This window comes from Panthera uncia, chromosome B4, assembly GCF_023721935.1.
Source record: "Panthera uncia isolate 11264 chromosome B4, Puncia_PCG_1.0, whole genome shotgun sequence".
NCBI lineage: Eukaryota > Metazoa > Chordata > Mammalia > Carnivora > Felidae > Panthera > Panthera uncia.
This window is the reverse complement of record NC_064809.1, coordinates 124,919,445-124,937,412: the sequence shown is the minus strand read 5'-3', so window position 1 is coordinate 124,937,412 and position 17,968 is coordinate 124,919,445. Positions and strand designations below refer to the sequence as shown.

Sequence of the window (17,968 nt, the reverse complement as noted above, 5' to 3'; positions counted from 1 at the left end):
TAGTGGATCGCTCTTTTATATAGTAACCCATGTTCTCAGTTGGTGGACAAATTGTATTTTATGATATAAAATAAGTGATAAGACAGTTCAAAACATGTGCATAATATCATTCTGCTGTATAAATACAATCACATATGTGTCACATGTGTGCAGATGTGCACAAATATTCTCAAAACACTGGTAGGAGAAAGAGTAGCAGAGACTTTGTTTAAAAATGGCATTTTTCACGTGTTTGGAGAGGTAGAAATAAAGGTGATATTGTTTTTGTTTTCTCTTTACGTGTATTTTGGGTCATCTCATTGTGCAAAGAAAAAAGGTGGATGAGAAAGAATGAATACAAAATACATGTGAACAAGGGTTTATCTCATAGAGAATAGCACAATATGTGTCCATGGAAGGGCTTTTAAAGGAAATTGGGGGCCTGTAACTCCAATCCCATTTGCAAATAAACTGGGAAGTGTAGCTGTTCTTCAAGGAAGCTAAGCTTTTAGTGAGCAGAGTGGAAAAAAAATTACTTAGTAGCTAAGTGTTTACCTCCTGGGCAGGAAGGTGGGCCAGCTTGTAAAAATTTAATATTTGTTTGCTGGAATGATCTACTGATTCTTACACTGTATAGTCCTGTTGGCAGGAAGAAGCTGGGTGATTTCCCTTACTTTGCATATCAAGCAGCTGGATTTTTGTTTTTGTTTTGTTTTTTGGTTTTTTTTTTAACTTCACTCGTGCCCCTGAAGAACATGGAGGGTAAAACAGCCTATTTGTGCCAAGTATCCGTCTCTAATTGTGTTATTGCTTATTCAGGCTTAAGCTTATTATACAAGTAGAGTCTAGCTTGTGAAGGGAAGAACCTAGGATTTGAATAAAACAAACAAACAGAAGTAGGTTCTGATTTTGGTCTTGCCATCTATGAGCCAGGTGACCCTAGTGAAGTCTCTGTACTTAGAGCTTTGGCTTGTTCTGTAACCTTTCTTACAGCCCTGCTTGACTGTCAACAGAGATAATCTATGTGAAACACTTCTGTATTTTTTTTTTTTTTTTGAGAGACAGAGAGAGAGAGCATGGGAGCTGGGGAGAGGGACAGAACGGGAGAGAGGGAGAACCCTAAGCTCAGATGGAGCCTGGCATGGGGCTCGATCCCACGACACTGGGATCATGACTTGAGCTGAAATCAAGAGATGGGCACTTAACCACTGAGCCACTCAGGCACCCCTGTATTCTGTTTATTGAACAAATATAAATGTAGCTCTCACTCTATATCAGGCTCTGCTCTAAGTGTTTTTCAGATATTAATGCATTTAGTGTTCCTGTGACTCCAGGAGGTGGGTACTGTTATCACCCCTTTTAGAGATGAGGAAGCTGAGAATTCATGTTAAGTCCTAGCTCAGAGTCGCAGGATGCTCAGATATGGGTTGGTACCCAGTCAGTCTAGCTTCAGAGTCTGAGCCCTCAACTGGGGTGGCGGGGGGGGTGGGGGTTACTATTTTGAATATCATTATTCTTTCTGTTTTTAATCATCATTTTGGGTGACCTTGTGGACATTGTTATTGCTACTATGATCTCTGTAATCACCCTTTCATCCCTCCACTGAAGTATGTATTTTTGAGGTGCTGAGTATAAAATAAATAGTGGTTTTAAAGGCTTGGACATTAGTGTTCTTGTAAAACTTAAGAAAAAAGCACGGAGGAAAGGAAGTGGTAACTGTGAGGTGATGGTTAACTTAATTAGCTTGATTGTGGTGATTATTTCACATTCCACACATATGTAAAAACATCACCTTAAACGTTCGTAATATATTTAATGTATACCTTAAATATATACAGTTTTTGTCAACTCGACCTCAGTAAACTTAGGGAAAAGAGAAAGTGCTATGGTCATGTGATATCTTCGAACGGGTAGGATACCTATGCTATTTGGTCATGCACGTACATGTGCCAAAGAAAAGTGATGTGTGTAGTTCAGATACCGGGCATCACATAGGCCATTGTATTTGACCTTCATCCCAACCCGGTACAGTAGATGCCACTGTCCCCACAAATGGATGAGGAAACTGGGGCTCACAGAGGTTAAATAGCTTGTTCAAGGTCACAGGTGAGTAAATGATGCTCCTGGGATTCTAACCTTGGTTGTGCCAAAGCCTGGAATCCATGAGGCCTTTTTGTTTGTTTGTTTTTGGAAAGTTGCTCTGTATTTCTCCCACGGAGAGCTCTTCTGATGTGATGCTGACTTGTCCTTGAACCCTCCCACATGATCAGTGCTACCTCTCTTCCTTCTAACTGGGAATGCACACCGAGAAACCCTCATTCTGGCGGCTGTGTTTTTCTGCAATAAGTTGTATTAAATCTCCAAGTGTAACAGATTCACTGAGCATTGGAGCCGCTGTCACAGGCTCTTTCTTTTTCTAAAAATTGCCATTCCATTGTAAACTTAATAATTAAGGATTATTTCAGCTCAGATGTCCCTGTGTATTTTAATAAAAGCAGACCCTAGATTGCCTTGTAGGGGCTGTGGCACATTCCTGACAAGATAAGAAAGGAAAGGCAGGGAGAAAGCTGGGGTTTAATCATCTTTGCTCTTTGTATTACCATATTTACGGCATCCCAACCTGGACCAGGGGAGCAGTTAAGGAAATCAGAGGCGGCAGGAGCATTGCTCATTATAAGCGAAGTCCGCAGGCTCTGCTGAAGATAAAACATGCACTTGCTTCTTTCTTTGTTGTCAAAGCGTGATCTGGTCTGAATATAGACCAGACTTAACGTCTGTGTCGTTCAGGCCCCCGGCAAGCTACATGGGACCTGTTCTATATTAAGATATTCTGGCCTGTTCACATAGAAGCCTTTTCTCATGGGCTCAAAGCAATGCTCCCCAAATGCATATATAATTGGCGGCTGGTATAAAAGACTGTTTTAGATGTTGTACAGAAATAAAATTAAATAACAATGAATCATCTATCGAGGAAATTATCTTTGTGTGTGTGTGCGTGTGTGTGCGTGTGAATAGTAAGAAATTCTGGATAAGTGCTTATCCTTCCCTTGGTAAAGTTCTGTTGGTGTGAATGTGTCATTAACATCTGTCTAACTCTTGCTAATCTCCCACTGAACAAAAGAGAATAGGTGGCAGGCTCTCGGCCTTTGGCTGATTTTGGAATTTGAAGGTGCTGTGTCATTAAAACTATTCCTTGGGGCACCCGGGTGGCTCAGTCGGTTAAGTGTCCCACTTGGGCTCAGATCACGATCTCCTGGTTCATGGGTTCGAGCCCTGCGTCGGGCTCTGTGCTGACAGCTCAGAGCCTGGAGCCTGCTTCAGATTCTGTGTGTGTCTCTCTCTGCCCCTCCCCCGCGTGTGCTCCATCTCTGTGTCTCTCAAAAACAAACATTAAACACACACACATACACACAACGAATTCACGCCTTCCTGAGCTAGGAACTGAAAGTAAAGTAAGACTCAGAAGTCACACCTGGAGATTGAAATGCCACCTTTAGTGCAGTTTGCTCTGCGCTGTGGGATGTTCTTTCAAATGTGGGCACAATTGGGCTCTTTTTTGTCCCAACCAGTTGAGTTTCCCTCCCAGTCAGAGGCTGGCCTTCCCCATGTGGCGGACCGTTTATTGTACAACACGGCTCCCTGAGGAAGGAAGCCAGAGACCGCCGAGCGGACCGGGTCTACTTTCCTCCCCCAAACCCACAGGTCACATCCCATCACAAGCAAATGAATAAGTATTGGGATTTGATTCACATACTATAGCGTTCACTCCTTAAATGTGTACACCCTGCTTATTGGGTTTTAATATTCAGAGTTGTCCATCCATCACTGCTTCCTAATATTAGACCATTTCTATACCCTCAGAAGCCCTTGTACCCATGCAGAGTCTTGCCCTGTTTCCCCTTCTTCCATCCCCCAGCGGCCACTTGTCTTTCTGTTCCCGTGGATGTATTTGTTCTGGACATTTTGTAGAAATGGGACCTTCTACTATTTAGTCTTTCGTGAGTGGCTTGTTTCCCTTGGCATCATGTTTCCATCCGTGTTGTGGCCCGTGTCTGTGCTTTATTGCGCTTCATTGCCAGTAACATTCCACTGCGTGGCTCGAGCACGTTTTGTTAGTCCGTTCATCACTTGGTGGCCATCAAGGTTGTTTCCGCTTCGTGACTGTTACGGATCATGCTACTACAAAGGTTTGTGTGCATGCTTTTGTGTGAACACGGGTTTTGTGTATAACTAGGAGTAGGACTGCTGTGGAGCTCAGTGGTGGTAACTTTTTATGCTTAATATTTAGAGAAACTCCAAGAACCTGTGTCCAAAGCAGCTACACCATCTCTCACTAACATCATCTCTCTACTAACAAATGAGGGCTCCAGTCTCCCCACATCCTCACCGACGCTTGTTATTGTCCTTTTTTTCCCATTATTATTGTTTGAGCCATGTTAGTGGCTGTGAACTGGTATTTTGTGGTTTTGATTGCCATCTCCTGGTGACTGACGATGTGGAGTATCTTTCCTTGTGCTCATTGGCCATCATATCTCCTCTGTGAGAAATAGCTGTTCAGATCCTTCACTCAGTTTTTGATCAGCTTGCTTAGTGTTTGAGTTGTAAAAGATCTTTATATATTATGACTACAGATCCTTTATGAAAAGCTTTGCAAATTTTTACTCCCATTCTGAGATTATCTTTTCTAGTTTCTTGATGGTGTCCTGTGAAACACAGATGTTTTAAATTCTGACGAAAACCACTTCATTTTTTCTTTTGTTGATTGTGCTTTGGATTTTGTGTCAAAGAAACCATTCCCTGGAACGCCTGGGTGGCTCAGTCTGTTAAGCATCCAGCTCTTGATTTTGGCTCAGGTCAAGATCTTGTGATTTGCAACATTGAGCCCCAATCCAATCCTGCTTGGGATTCTCTCTCTCTCCCTCTGTCACTGCCCCTCCCCTGCTTGCGCTCTGTCTCTGTCTCTCAAAATAAATAAACAAACATGACGGGCGCCTGGGTGGCTCAGTCGAGTGGGCATCCGACTTCGGCTCAGGTCATGATCTCACAGTTTGTGAGTTCGAGCCCCGCATTGGGCTCTGTGCTGAGAGTTCAGAGCCTGGAGCCTGCTTCAGATTCTGTGTCTCCCTCTCTCTCTGCTCCTCTCCTGCTCATGCTCTGTCTCTCTCTGTCTCAAAAATAAATAAAAACATAAAAAAAATTTCAAAATAAATAAATAAACATGAAAACAAAATTAAAAAAGGAAAAAGAAACCATTCTATAACCCAATGCTAAAAGATTTACTCCATCATTTTCTTGTAAGTGCCTCTACTTGTAACATCCAGGTAACTGTGTCAAACTGTGAGAACATTTGGATCTCTTTGGTAATTATTGTCTGCTTATTTATTCTTTCAATAAACAGGTACTGGATGTTACATCTACGGGGCTATTGAAACTCTGAGGATAAGATTATTCACAAAATACAATCCCAGTGCCTAGACTCCATCTAGCAGGAAACAGAGAAGTGAGTGTCGGTAGATTATTGCGGTCACATGTGTTTTGAGCCCCGGCGTCCATGAGAAGCACAAAGGAGGGCATCTGATCTAGTGGAATAGCTTCCCCGGAGCAGTGGTGCTGAAACTTGACCACAGAAGGCAAGAAGCGCAGGTAGGGAGGGAACATGAACGCGGTTAAGGAAGAGAGACAGCAAGCACACAAGCCTGCAGGAAAATGTGATAATCTGTACCCACAACTAGGCACTCGCTTAGCACTGGGTTTGTAGACAGAGAAAATGAGGGCGGTGTGTTGTGAAATAGCGAAACTCCACCCTACACAGCTCACATTCTAGTGGTGGGCAAGAGGTAGACCTGAAGATGAATGTAGAGATTTCCAGTGCTAAGCAGTGCTAGGAAGATGGGGCGCTTGGGTGGCTCAGTCGGTTAGGCATCCTGCTTCAGTTCAGTCTGTGATCTCACAGTTTGTGAGTTCGAGCCCCACATCGGGCTCTGTGCTGACAGCTCGGAGCCTGGAACATGCTTGGGATTCTGTGTCACCCTCTCTCCCTGACCCTCCCCTGCTCATACTTTGTCTCTCTGTCTCTCAAAAATAAAACATTAAAAAATTTTTTTAATAAAAATAAAAAGAAGTGCTAGGAGGAAGCAATGTGGTGGAGAGCCATAGGGAAGGGAGGGGGCACTTTGGAGGGAATGGCCATGAAGGGCCTCCCTGAGCAGGTCACTCTTTATTCCTGAAGAGGGAGAGGAATTGGTCACATGCAGGTATGGGCAAGAGAATGATTGGAATGCAGGTTTGAGGAGGGAGTAGGAAGACGTGAGCTTGGAGACGTGGACAGGGTGAGATTATCAAAGGTCCTGCTAGCTCCAAGCAGGAGGCTGGACACGACTCATCGTACAGTGAGCAGGGGGTTGTGTGATCATTTTGGAGGGAGTTGAGGGCTTACAGGACAGAGGATCTGTTGGAAGGAACCAGCACAGAGACCCTATGATAGAAGGGGTGAATATATTGATGAGATCTCACCAAAGAGCAGAAGGGCTAATAAATGCTAATGTGTGTTAAGTCCTTACTCCTTGTGGGTCACTGTTCTAAGTGTTTCATACATTTTAAGTCAATCTGATAATAACAACCTAAGAAGCTGAGACTCTAAGACTAAGTGGCTTGCTCAACTTCATATCATTACTTTGTGACAAACCATGGTAAGAAGCAGCCAGGCAATTTGGCTGTAGAGATCTGGCTCCTGACCACTGGGCTGAGCTGCCTCTCAGGGCATGGAATTGATAGGGGGTGTGGGAGATGGGCCGGGAAGGAGCCCAAGCAGTACTCCCATGTTGAATGATGTGCCTTTAGCCCTGGCAGGGAATCCCAGAAGACAGACATGTATAAGAGGCCCCTATTTAATATGCCCGGTGTCGTTTTGAGAGCTAGGCTGCACCATGGATCACAGCCAAATGTCTGTCCTCATGGAGCTTACATTCTTGAGGGAAGACGGGTACTGAACAGTCTGCAAAACTCGTAGTAACCTGGTATTAGGAGGGTTGTAATTAGGCCATCTTGATTCTGAGTGGTCTGTGGGCATGAAGGTGGGACCGTCTAGTTGATGGTTGGATTTATAGATTAAAGCTCAAGGGAAACATTCTGGTTTACACAGAAACTTGAAACAAAGTGGTCTGGGCAGTGTTTTCACATGCTTGTCCTGTGGCTGCCGAGAGGTGCAGTTGACAGGACCCACATTCTCACGGTGGTGTGGAAGGCGGAGCTCAGTAGAGCCTTTCCAGGCATTCTGCTTCCAGGGAGTGAGACCAAGCTGCTGGTGAGCTGCGTTGGATTGCAGAGATCGTCAGCAAAATGCCAGGTCCTCCATGGTCCCCTGGACTGGGGACCCTGGTGTGCCCTTTGATTAAACATTTTCATAGTCTTCTAATGAGGCACATGGACCCCTTTGGCCAAGCAAACAGCTAGTTTTGCCCTAAAGATGAGCTAAGTGTCTCTCTGGATTGATTCTTCATTCTGGGGAGATACTTGCAATAGACTAGAGTGAGAGCTTGTAAGGGGAAAGCCTCACACAAGCGCTCTCTGTGCCCTCTGTGGGCCTATTGCTCTTTCCATGCTGGTGCATCCTCTGCTCTGTTGCCAGATTAACGTCCCGAATTACAGCTTTGATCTCCTTCCTGCTCGGCACCCAAGTCTTGTCTGGGTCTCTTTCTCTTAGAGAATGAAAGTCATGGATCTTAAGAGGTCACACACGCTGGCTCAGCCTTCCGTTAGGACTTTAATTTTTTCTTTTTATCCTCCCTATTCCTGGCATGCAGGAGGTGTCCACCAAATGCAGCAGTGTGATCAACCCAGATAAAACTGTTGTTCCGTCATAGACATGCTGTGTACTTCCCTGCCTCTGTCCCTTTCCTGATTCTGTCACCCCTGCAGAACGCCTTCATCCTCCCATCTTTTCTTACCTGAATGTCTGGTTTAACAGCCACGCAGTCCATGCAAACATCCTAGATTCTCCACCATGGAGAAGTAGCCTCTTCCACTCCTGTAGCTTTTCTGTGTCTCCTTGCAGAGCCATCCCGTACAGTTGCACAGTTGCTCACCACCCAACTCCAAGGGTACCCTTCACTTACTGTCCGTTCAAATGTCTCCCCGGGAGGTGTGCAGTTCCCAAACTTAGCAGTTGTGTGAGGTAGCCCAGTGTTCCGGCCCACCCGTGTTCCAATGTTTATTTAGTTATTTGCGTCCTCTCTGTCTCTGTTTCTGCCAGCCTGATAGCTTCCCGAAGAGAGGAGAGTTCCAGTTCCTGAGTCACCTAAATCCCTGTTATGCCTTACTTGTACTTACTGCTTGACAGCTCTTTGTTGCATGTTTATTCATTCAACTCATTTTGGGGGTTATGGATGGAGGAACTTATTGAAATTACTTCATTTGAAAAGTGATGTAAAGCAGTAGAGAAAATAAGTTCCCCGAGTTAACACTGGTAATGGTGGCCCCATCCACTCAGGGTGTTATAACAAAATACCACAGACGGGGTAGGGCTCATAGACAACAGATGTTGGTTCCTCTCAGTCCTGGAGGCTGGGAATCCAGGGTCAGGCACCAGCGTGGTCTGGCTCTGGGGGGAGCATGCCTTCCTGCTTTTCGGTTACACGTTGCTGACTTCTGTCTGCATCCTATGATGGAAGGAGAGGGGGAGCTCTCTGGGGCCTCTTTTCTAAGGGCGCTAATCCCTTTCAGTGGGACTCTACCCTCACCTGCTTTGGGAGTAGGGCCCAAAGGCCCCACGTCTTGACACCTTCACCTTAGGGGCTAGGGTTTGACATAGGAATTTGAGCAGGCAGGGCACCAACATTCAGACCAAAGCAGGGGTTAACATACGTTGAAATCTTACACACCAGGCACTTTGCTAAACACCTTATATATACATTATGCTGGGTCACGTGGGTGACTCAGTCAGTTAAGCATCCGACTTCAGCTCAGGTCACCATCTTGTGGTTCATGAGTTTGAACCCCGTGTCAGGCTCTGTGCTGACAGCTCAGAGCCTGGAGCTTGCTGCGGATTCTTCGTTTCCCTCTCTCTGCCCCTCCCCCACTCATTCTCTCTCTCTCTCTCTCTCTCTCTCTCTCTCTCTGTCTCAAAAATAAATAAACATTAAAAAAATTATATACATTATGTTACTTAGTCTGCACAGTGTGGTATTGTTTACTTACCATTACCATTCTTGATTTGGAGATGAATAGATTGATGCCTAGAAAGATGAAGTGATGTGCTTCTGGGCCTTCAGTTAGCAGTTCGTGCAGCCAGGGCTCCACTCCAGACATTCTGGAGCAGAGCCCCCAGCTCCGAAGCACTGATGTAGACTGCCATTGACTGTTGTTACCATTCTTACGGTAAAGTTAATGGTGGCCTAGAAGGAGGGACGTTGGCTTTCTTTTCCTGTTGCACAAGTGTTTGTTGAGCCCCTGTTATGTGCCAGGCTTTCTGCAGGGCACTGAAGATGGAGGTGAAAACATGGTTTCTGTCCTTGGGGGCCTCGTAGTAGAGACAAGGAGCCACATGTTTGAATAAGTATCGTAGTGCCGTGCTAGGAATGTTAGTCATGTTTTTCGTATGAGATGCCAGGTTAGCAGGAAAAAGGACGAGGGAGGGCTTATAGAAGGTGTCCTGGAGGAAATGACTTAAAAAGGGAAGTTTGAAGGATGAACAGGAATTCGTGGGACCTCTAAGTAGGGGCGAGTATTCCCTGGAGAGCAAGCTGCACATGGAGATACAGATGTGTGGACAGCGTGATCATGTTGGAACAAACATATGTAGGTTGGTCTGTTTGGTGTTGCCATTCGGTGTCTAAAATTACGCCGTTCCTCTATTGTGGATACAAATGCAAACTGACAGTTACAAAGGCTTACCTTTATCCATTCTGGATGCATAAGTCTCCGTTGTGGCTCCTGTGGGTGGAAGGGTGGCTGTGCCAACACTGAGGGCTAAATGGACCCATGTGTCTTCCCAGTGACTCTGATGAGCTGCCTCTCACTTAGCTTTCAGGCAAGTCACTGGCTGATAAACATGCCCCCGCCACTGGCATCAGTCCTCCCTCGGGCCACCTGGTAGCTTCTTATGGGGAAGCTTCTTAGGGCTTCCAGGGAATGTTGTAGGGCAGGTGTGCCCCTTCCCCTTGACTATAGGTAGCTTATGGGCAAATTTGCACTTTTCAGGCAATGGGTCCCTGTGGAGAAATTCTGCAGTGCTGATTGGGTCTTGTATTCATTTATTCTGTTTGTCACCCTTGAGCACCTGTTATGTAGATGGTAGGTTGGCCTTGGATAATAATTGCCTTTGGGTCCAGACTCATCCATTCAGCTCCATCTGGCTTTACCACCCTCATCTTAAACTTGGTACCTCCAATCCCAAACCCATCATCTTCCTCCAATATACCTTTCTTCTCCTATCCCCTGTCCTGGAGATATCACCACCAACCCAGGAACCTCAGTGTCCCCTTCTGCTTCTTTTTCTCCATTTCCCCCCATATCTAAGATCTCTTTTCCTAAAATCCCTCTAGATTCAGCTCCCTTATTGTTCTTCCCCAGACTCAGTCCTACTCAGATCCTCATTTCACATTCACCTAGTCCCGTCTTCCAAATGATGTGTCCACCTTGGTTCCCCTTATCTGTCCACTTTCCATCACCCATCCATCCATTCAGTTCATTTATTGAACTCTTCCTGCATTCCATGCACAGAGCTACATCATAAGGTGATCCACTTGAACGTGACTGGCACAATCCTTGACCTCCCTAAGCTCACAGTCATGTGAGGATCTAGACAGGTAAACAAGTGATCAAAACCTAAGGGTGGGTACATGGCACTAAGATGGCTTTTCGTTGGGAAGGCCCCTGACCCAGTCATGGGTAGTCAGGGAAGGACTCTAGGAGAAAATGGTGGTAGACCTCAGAACTGAAGGCTGGATAAGAGATAGATGCTGACTGGGCAGCGTGAATGGTGGGAGAGGAGAGGGCCAGACCATGAGATTTCCAACAGCAGCGTTGGTGTGTCTTACCTTGTCCCCAGCATCCTTCTCATCTCCCGGTAAGTAGTAGGTGCTCAATAAGTAGTTATCAAAGGAGCAAATGCAAGAAGGTTTCTTACAGAGCAAACCAAATATGCAAAGGCCTAGGTGAAGACAGCATGGGAGCATGGGAATCTGAGGGAGGGTCTAGAGCAGGGCTGGGGAGAGGCTGCACGGGGGGCCAAGAGCTGAAATCAGTCATGTTGCTACCACGCCTCACTGATGAAGTCTGGACTCTTTAACTGGGCGTTCACTGCACTTCCTGCACTTTGTCCTCCTTTGCTCTGACCCTTGGGTCCCAGCTAACTGCTTGTCCCCACATACTCCTGGCACGCCCCTCGGCTCTGGCCATAGTCTCCTGTTACTCTCCTTAGATTGTGTCCCCCTCTCCCTTTGCTTCCTTTCAAACCCCTTTATCTTTTGAGGTATTGCTCCCCCAACTCTTCCTTGTACTCCTGAGCCAGTCAGAATTAGCCCTTCTTTTTCTTTACTCCCATAGAACATTGTGTTCTATTGTGGTTGTTACCAACGTTATGTTCCACCTTGTGTTTGTATTTAATTGTGGATCCTCCGTCCCTCTAAAGACTATGAGCTCCTTGAAGTCAGGGGGACCAGGTCATTCTCATCTTTAGATTTCCCAAAGGTGCTCATGCATGGTGTTACAATTTATGCTGCTGTTTTTACTAGCTCGATAGTATTTATGAGAGTAGTCCTCCTGGATTGAACTATGGCTTTGTGCCTGGTACTTTCTCAAGAGAACATATCTGCTATTTATTGTCCTATCTGTGTTTATTATTGATATGCATCATATATTATACTTATCGACACAGTAGCCCGATAAGGAGATGTTTCTCAACGTTTTACAGAATGAAGCAGCAGCAGTGAAGAAATAGAAGTGACATGCTCAGAATCCCCACTAATAAATACCACAGTTGGGACTTGAACCCATTTCTGGTTGACTCCGGAAGCTTTTCCCATGTGTAATGCTAGTTTGTATTTTGGGTACTGCCTCAGTACCGGCTGGTTGATGGAGGTGGAACAAAGAAAAGCTGTAGGAATGTTAAGTGAGGGCAAGCTGACATTCAGTGATGGGAGCCCCTGGTGATGCCGTCTTGGATGCCTAGGTTTCTTTTAGAGAGGAGCAAGCAGAAAACAGAACTCAGAATCTTCCCAGTTGCGTTCAGCCAGTCCAGAGACCCTTCTCTGTCCATGTGCTTCTGAAACCAATGCAGATACCGTTTGACCAAATTGTTACATATGCTTAAGATTTCTGGAAACACAAATATTCTAGTAACAGGTATGGTGGTTGGCTTGGATGGAGCGTTACCAATGATTTTACCCTCTCTGAAATCCTGAGGTTGCGTGAGATGCCTTCTCTCCTTTTTAGTGCTGGGTTGGTAACGTGCCTGACTGACTTTCACAGCTGCTGTGAAATTGGTAAGCATGTGATTCTATGGCTGGAACTCTCCCTGCTGACCCGTCTTCTCCCCGCTTCCTACAGACGGAACCCTCTCCACTTCCACCTCATCGCCGACTCCATCGCAGAGCAGATCCTGGCGACGCTCTTCCAGACGTGGATGGTGCCCGCCGTACGTGTAGACTTCTACAATGCGGACGAGCTCAAGGTACAGGCGGGAGGGGAGAGGTGGCCCCCTCAGCTCCTCATGCTGGAAGCTTTTCCTGGTTGTGGTTCAGCAGACTGGCAGGGGAGGAAATCTCAGCTTTCAACTGGAAACATCCAGAGTATAATGAAGGTTGTTTGCCACCCGCATCAGATTTGACTGCGGAAAGCATTAGAGCAACCACGTCCTCAGCACAGAATCCATGTTGGTCTGTGCGGTTCTGGCCACCAGGGCTTTCTTTAGAGGTGGAGGCCATTGGCCTGGTGGTGGCCGTTCTAGAGAATTCTGCTCCCCAGTGAGGTCAGTGCTGAACTCAGAGTCAGATGGGCCCGGGTTGTAATTCGTATGTTGTCATTTACTGGTCATAAGATAGAAAGCAAATAACTTAGACCTTTGCTTTGTCTGTTTCTCATCAGTGAAAAGGTGATTATAATATCAACCTCAATTGGATAATTAATAGGCAAAAATGAGAGAATGTGTGTCAATGTGCTTTAAAAGATTATGCTGAATAAATAGCACAGACTGTGTTGGACTGGAGGGTTTCACCAAACGAGACTCATTTGGTCATGCCATTTCCTTGCTTAGAATCCATCTGTTGTGCCACATTGTTGCATCAGGACGGAGATTCACGGTCTCATTAAGAAGTCCTGCTTCTGGCTCTTGACTCTTCTTCCAGTCCCATACTCCGCTCTAAGAAACCACCTCTGGTCCCTGCTGGCTCTCCCGTGTTGGAGCCTTTGCTGATGGTGTTCCTTCTATCTGGCCTGCCCTTGCACCTGCCTTTTCACAACTCCTCCTCACCCTGCAGGACGCTGCGGCATTGGCACCTCCTCCGAGAACCTTCCCCGACCTCTCCAGAAAAGAGGAAGATGTTCTCTATTCACGTGTCTGTCTACCGCTTTAGTTTAGAACCTTCTTAATGGGGGAGGGGGCGGGGAGCACGTCTTACTCCTTTCTAATTTCTAGTGCACAGTTGGTACCCTGCAATGCTTGTGGATTTAACAAATTGCTGTTGTTAGAGGAACATGTAACTTTGCAGAAATATGTTGATGTTCTATCTCCAGTCACCTTGGGAAGGACTAAACACCTAGGCATGAGGCAGATTCGAGCAAATTGCTTGTTCCAAACCTCATAAAGCCATTATCTTTTCATTTCGGAGCCATAACATTTTAAATAGATCACAGAGATGCCGGCCGGAGTTTCTGATTTTCCCATATTTCAGGCTCTGAGGTTGATCGAGATGTTCAGAATTTAGCATTTGGGGATTGTCGTGGTAATTTGTGTGCCATTCCAATCTATTCTGAGCTAAAATTGATTAACACTCTTAAAAGGGAAAAACAGAATTTAGCAAATTGCTGCACTAATTAAGGTGAAAGCAAGCCTCTCTGTCTCCCAGGGTCTAAGCGCCAACACAGTGGGGAAAAGCAGCGGGAGGGGAGGCACAGCGCCTGGTGCTCACGGATGCTCCTGCCTCCTTCTTCGTTCTCCTTTTTGGGACTATCCTGTGCCATGTCCCTTGTAAGCCTGTACACCCTACTCTTTAAGAAAACACAAAAGTAGATGAACAAAACCCCAGGTTCATATCCTCACTTGCCATTGAAGAACCATCTGATTTGGGTCCTGAGCCCTGGCTCGATCAGGGCCGGCCACCAAGTCAGAGCCTGAACAAGATAATTCCTATGAAGGCCCCGCGGTGCCTGAAATGCAAGTTCTTGAAAATGCCCCATACACTCCCCTTTGCAGCCAAGGCAACATAGGATTAAAATACTCTGGATTATATGGCCTGTTAGGAAACCTGTGGACCATTGGGAAACTGAAGGAGTAAGGCAAGGAGTATAGCAAGGGCTATAATCTCCTGGGGACGCAGGGCTTCCCTGAGGTCTTGAACGAGATGGGGGAAGGAGGGTTGGTGCTCTGACTCTCCCATGACCACTTTAATCCAGGTGGACCTGTTGTTTATTACTTTATATACTGGATTTTTATCCATTTGAATTGGTGATTCCATGGCTTAAAAAATAGGAATAAAAACAATCTGATGTGTTCCAAAGGATGCTGTCTTCAGTGTCCTGTCCTCTAGTGTGACCTTTGCTCCCAGCTACACTGTGCAAGGTCCTGAACACCTGCATTTTATCTCCCTACCAGTTAGCACCCATCTCCCACCATCCTGTATCCCATGAGACTCTTGTCCGAATCCTGTAAGGACAATGGGTGTGAAACCATTTTGTACACATAATTTGGCCATAATTGATGATCACAGTAATAATGATTTATGCATAATCCAGCTCTGCAAACCCTAAACCGTGATCTGCCTACTCCCTGCAGCCTGAGCATCTCTTGGCTGTAGCACCATTATCTGTCTGCTTAGCTGCACCCCCAGAACCAAGAGTTCGTCTTTGACAGCCCCTCTTCCTCACCGTGTGTCTGTCCACTCCACATCCTAGCTGGTCTCCCGTCTCCCCTGCCACCATCCCACTCTGAGCTCTTGTGACCTCTCCCTAACACAACAGCAGTCTCTGTCCAGACTAGTCTTTTCCCCTCTGCTCTGCTCACTCCGCCTCCCCCAAATGTATTCTCCATCAGTAGCGTGAGTTGGATTTCCCAACGGCATGCCCAACCATGCCATCCCCTTTCCTGTGGATAAAACCTTCCATGGTTTCCCCGTGCTCCTGAGATCAAGACCACAGTCCTGGGTGGCATCTCCTTGGGCTTTCTGGCTCCTGCCTCCCTCCATTAGATTATCACGTCTGCTCTGCTCGTTCCCTCCCACCAGGGGGCCGCTGCACTGGTTATTTTTCTGTCTGTTAACCTCTGTCCCCCAGCCTGCCTCCTCTTTCCCATTGCTGGTTAATTCCGTGTTCTTTTGCTTAAGCTACATTTACGTTGAGAAATCTTCCCTGCCTTCATAATCTCATAGGGGTTCCTTTGTTATAGGTTCTCATAGGGTCTCCTACATTTCTTCAGTAAACTCATCCCTGTGTGCTCTTTCATGCCTTTGTGTAGTAAGCTGGTAAATGTCCTCTTCCCCAGATAGTTGGCTCCAAAGCGCCGAGATCACGTCTGCTTCTCATCACCCTGCTGTCTTCAGTGCCTAGTGTGATGCCTGGCCTATGAAAATATTTGCAAAATGATGATATACAATAAGCTCAGTGCTGGTTCCCAAGAGTAATAAAGCCATTAGAAAGGGGTTTCTTTATCACTGTCAGGGCTCACCACATTCGTGAGGCCCGTTGTGCCTTGGGCCACGGGCGGGCCGCCAGATATTTGTCTACCAGTGACCCTGCAGTGTCATAAATAAGGCAGCTCCATCTGTGCTGCCCCGTGTAAAGTCCCAAGAGCATCCCTGGGGACAGGTGAGTGTCTTTCCATGAATGCATTAAAACACCATCCATTACCTGATGTTAGCAAAGGAGGAAGAATAGGAAGGGAAGGGACGTGTGCTGTGTTCTGTAGTTGCGTTCAGGAAGCGTGTCAGATGGCACCCTCAGCAGACACACACGATGGCCTCCCTGATCTGGTGCCGAGAAATCGCTTTGTACAGCTGTTGGAAATGGCATTTCTCAGAAATACTCCTGCGGGCCCCTTATTATATCCGTTAGTGCTGGAGAATGGACTAAGAGGGAAGAGGAAATTTATGAGGGATTGGTGCATGATTAAAAATGAACTGTGGGAAATTCGCAGTGGACTGGTATGCTTCTCTCAGTAATGACCAATTAGTGTAGATTTGCAAATAGTGATCACTCAGCTTGCTTGTCTCTGTGGCCTGTGAAATGCTCATTGGTCTTCCTGATGTTTACAGGGCCCATTCATTTCCAGCCTCCAAGTCCCCATGTCAACAGGCTACCAGGACTGAGTGCGTCTTTGTGCCCCGATCTCCACTCAAGACATGCAGCTCCTTTCAACAGAGGAGAGAGGAGCAGGAGGCGGGGGGGGGGGGGGGGGGGCTTATTTTTGTGTAGAGCTTTGTAGATGGCGGCATGCCGTCACTCACTCCTCGCAACAGCCCTGTGGGGTGGACTGAGAAGTTTTATTACCTCCATCTCACAGATAATTTATAAATTGAAGCCCGGAGTTGAGGAGTATTTGCCTAAGATCAGGCATCTAATGAATGCCAAGGCTGCTGTTTAACTTTTCCCTTTCCAAATGAAATGAGATGAGATACGGGATTGTATAATTCAGTAGACACGGAGGTGGAGCAGATCCGAAAAGGAGGAGGGAGGCATGGGCTGCAGCCGCTGCGGAATGAAATTGCCACTGTTGGGTTGCACTTGAACACAGAATTCTTGCTTTCGGTGCCTCTGGACCCCATAGCCTGCAGTGTGACAGGTGTTATTGATGGGACACTTTGTTTCTTGTGTTTTGTGTGGTTCTTTCATAGAATGCTCAGAACTCTGTGGAACAGGTGCTATTATTACCCCCACTATGCAGACTAGGAACCTGAGGCTTAGGGAGGTTAACCCCAAGTCATGTATGCACCTCATACATGGCAGAGCCAGAATTAAAACTCAGAACTACCTGATTCCAAAACCTGTGCTCCCCAGTGTTGAATTTCCTTCTCTGTAGCCAACTTTTAAGCTGGGACCCTGTGATTGTGTCTACACAAGGGTCCTCTAAGCTGTCAGTGGAGGTTTTTTTTCTGGTTGTTCCTGAAGAACAAATGTTAAGCATGACCCCTCTGTTAAAGACCTACTGGGGTGGGTGGGGGGGCACCCGGGTGGCTCAGTCGGTTGAGCATCCGACTCTGGCTCAAGTCATGATCTCGCAGTTCATGTGTTCGAGCCCCGCATCGGAGTCTGTGCTGACAGCTCAGAGCCTGGAGCCTGCTTCAGATTCTGTGTCTCCCTCTCTCTTTGCCCCTCCCCTGCTCATGCTCTGTGTCTCTCTCAAAAGTAAATAAAACCTTTAAAAAAATTAAAAAAAAAAAAAAAAGGGCCTACTGGGACTGGAGCTTCCTGCTGAGGATAAAAAGACACCCCACCAACAATGCTGCTGAGGTTCGGGGCAGCCCTATCACTTGCACCCAAGGATTATTTTCTAAACGAAGTAGTCACTACCTTGGACGGTTTGCCTTAAATCAGCAATATATATCTTGTCAATTTTCAGAGAAGACCTTACCTACGTACCAGCTTTGATCTTGCCCCACTTGGCTCAGAAAGTCACCCCCATGCCATCAACTGGGGTGAGGATGATCCCGAGCTAGCAACGAGAAGCTTCTGGGGTAGGGGCTGTTTCATGATTCACCTGTCCAGTCGAGGGTCATGATTTATCTCCTTTTCTCTTAGGCCTGATGCCTGCTTGTTACCAACATCAGAAAGATTATGAAGT

General features: G+C 46.4%; 1 protein-coding gene across 1 annotated transcript in view; it reads left to right on the top strand.

Moving 5' to 3' along the window:
- Positions 1–17,968, top strand: part of LARGE1 (LARGE xylosyl- and glucuronyltransferase 1) — a 538,562-nt gene that overhangs the window by 263,082 nt on the left and 257,512 nt on the right. The window contains exon 5 of the mRNA XM_049627511.1: positions 12,526–12,649. Within this exon, the coding sequence (XP_049483468.1) occupies positions 12,526–12,649 (124 nt within the window). The remainder of the gene's footprint in view (positions 1–12,525; positions 12,650–17,968) is intronic.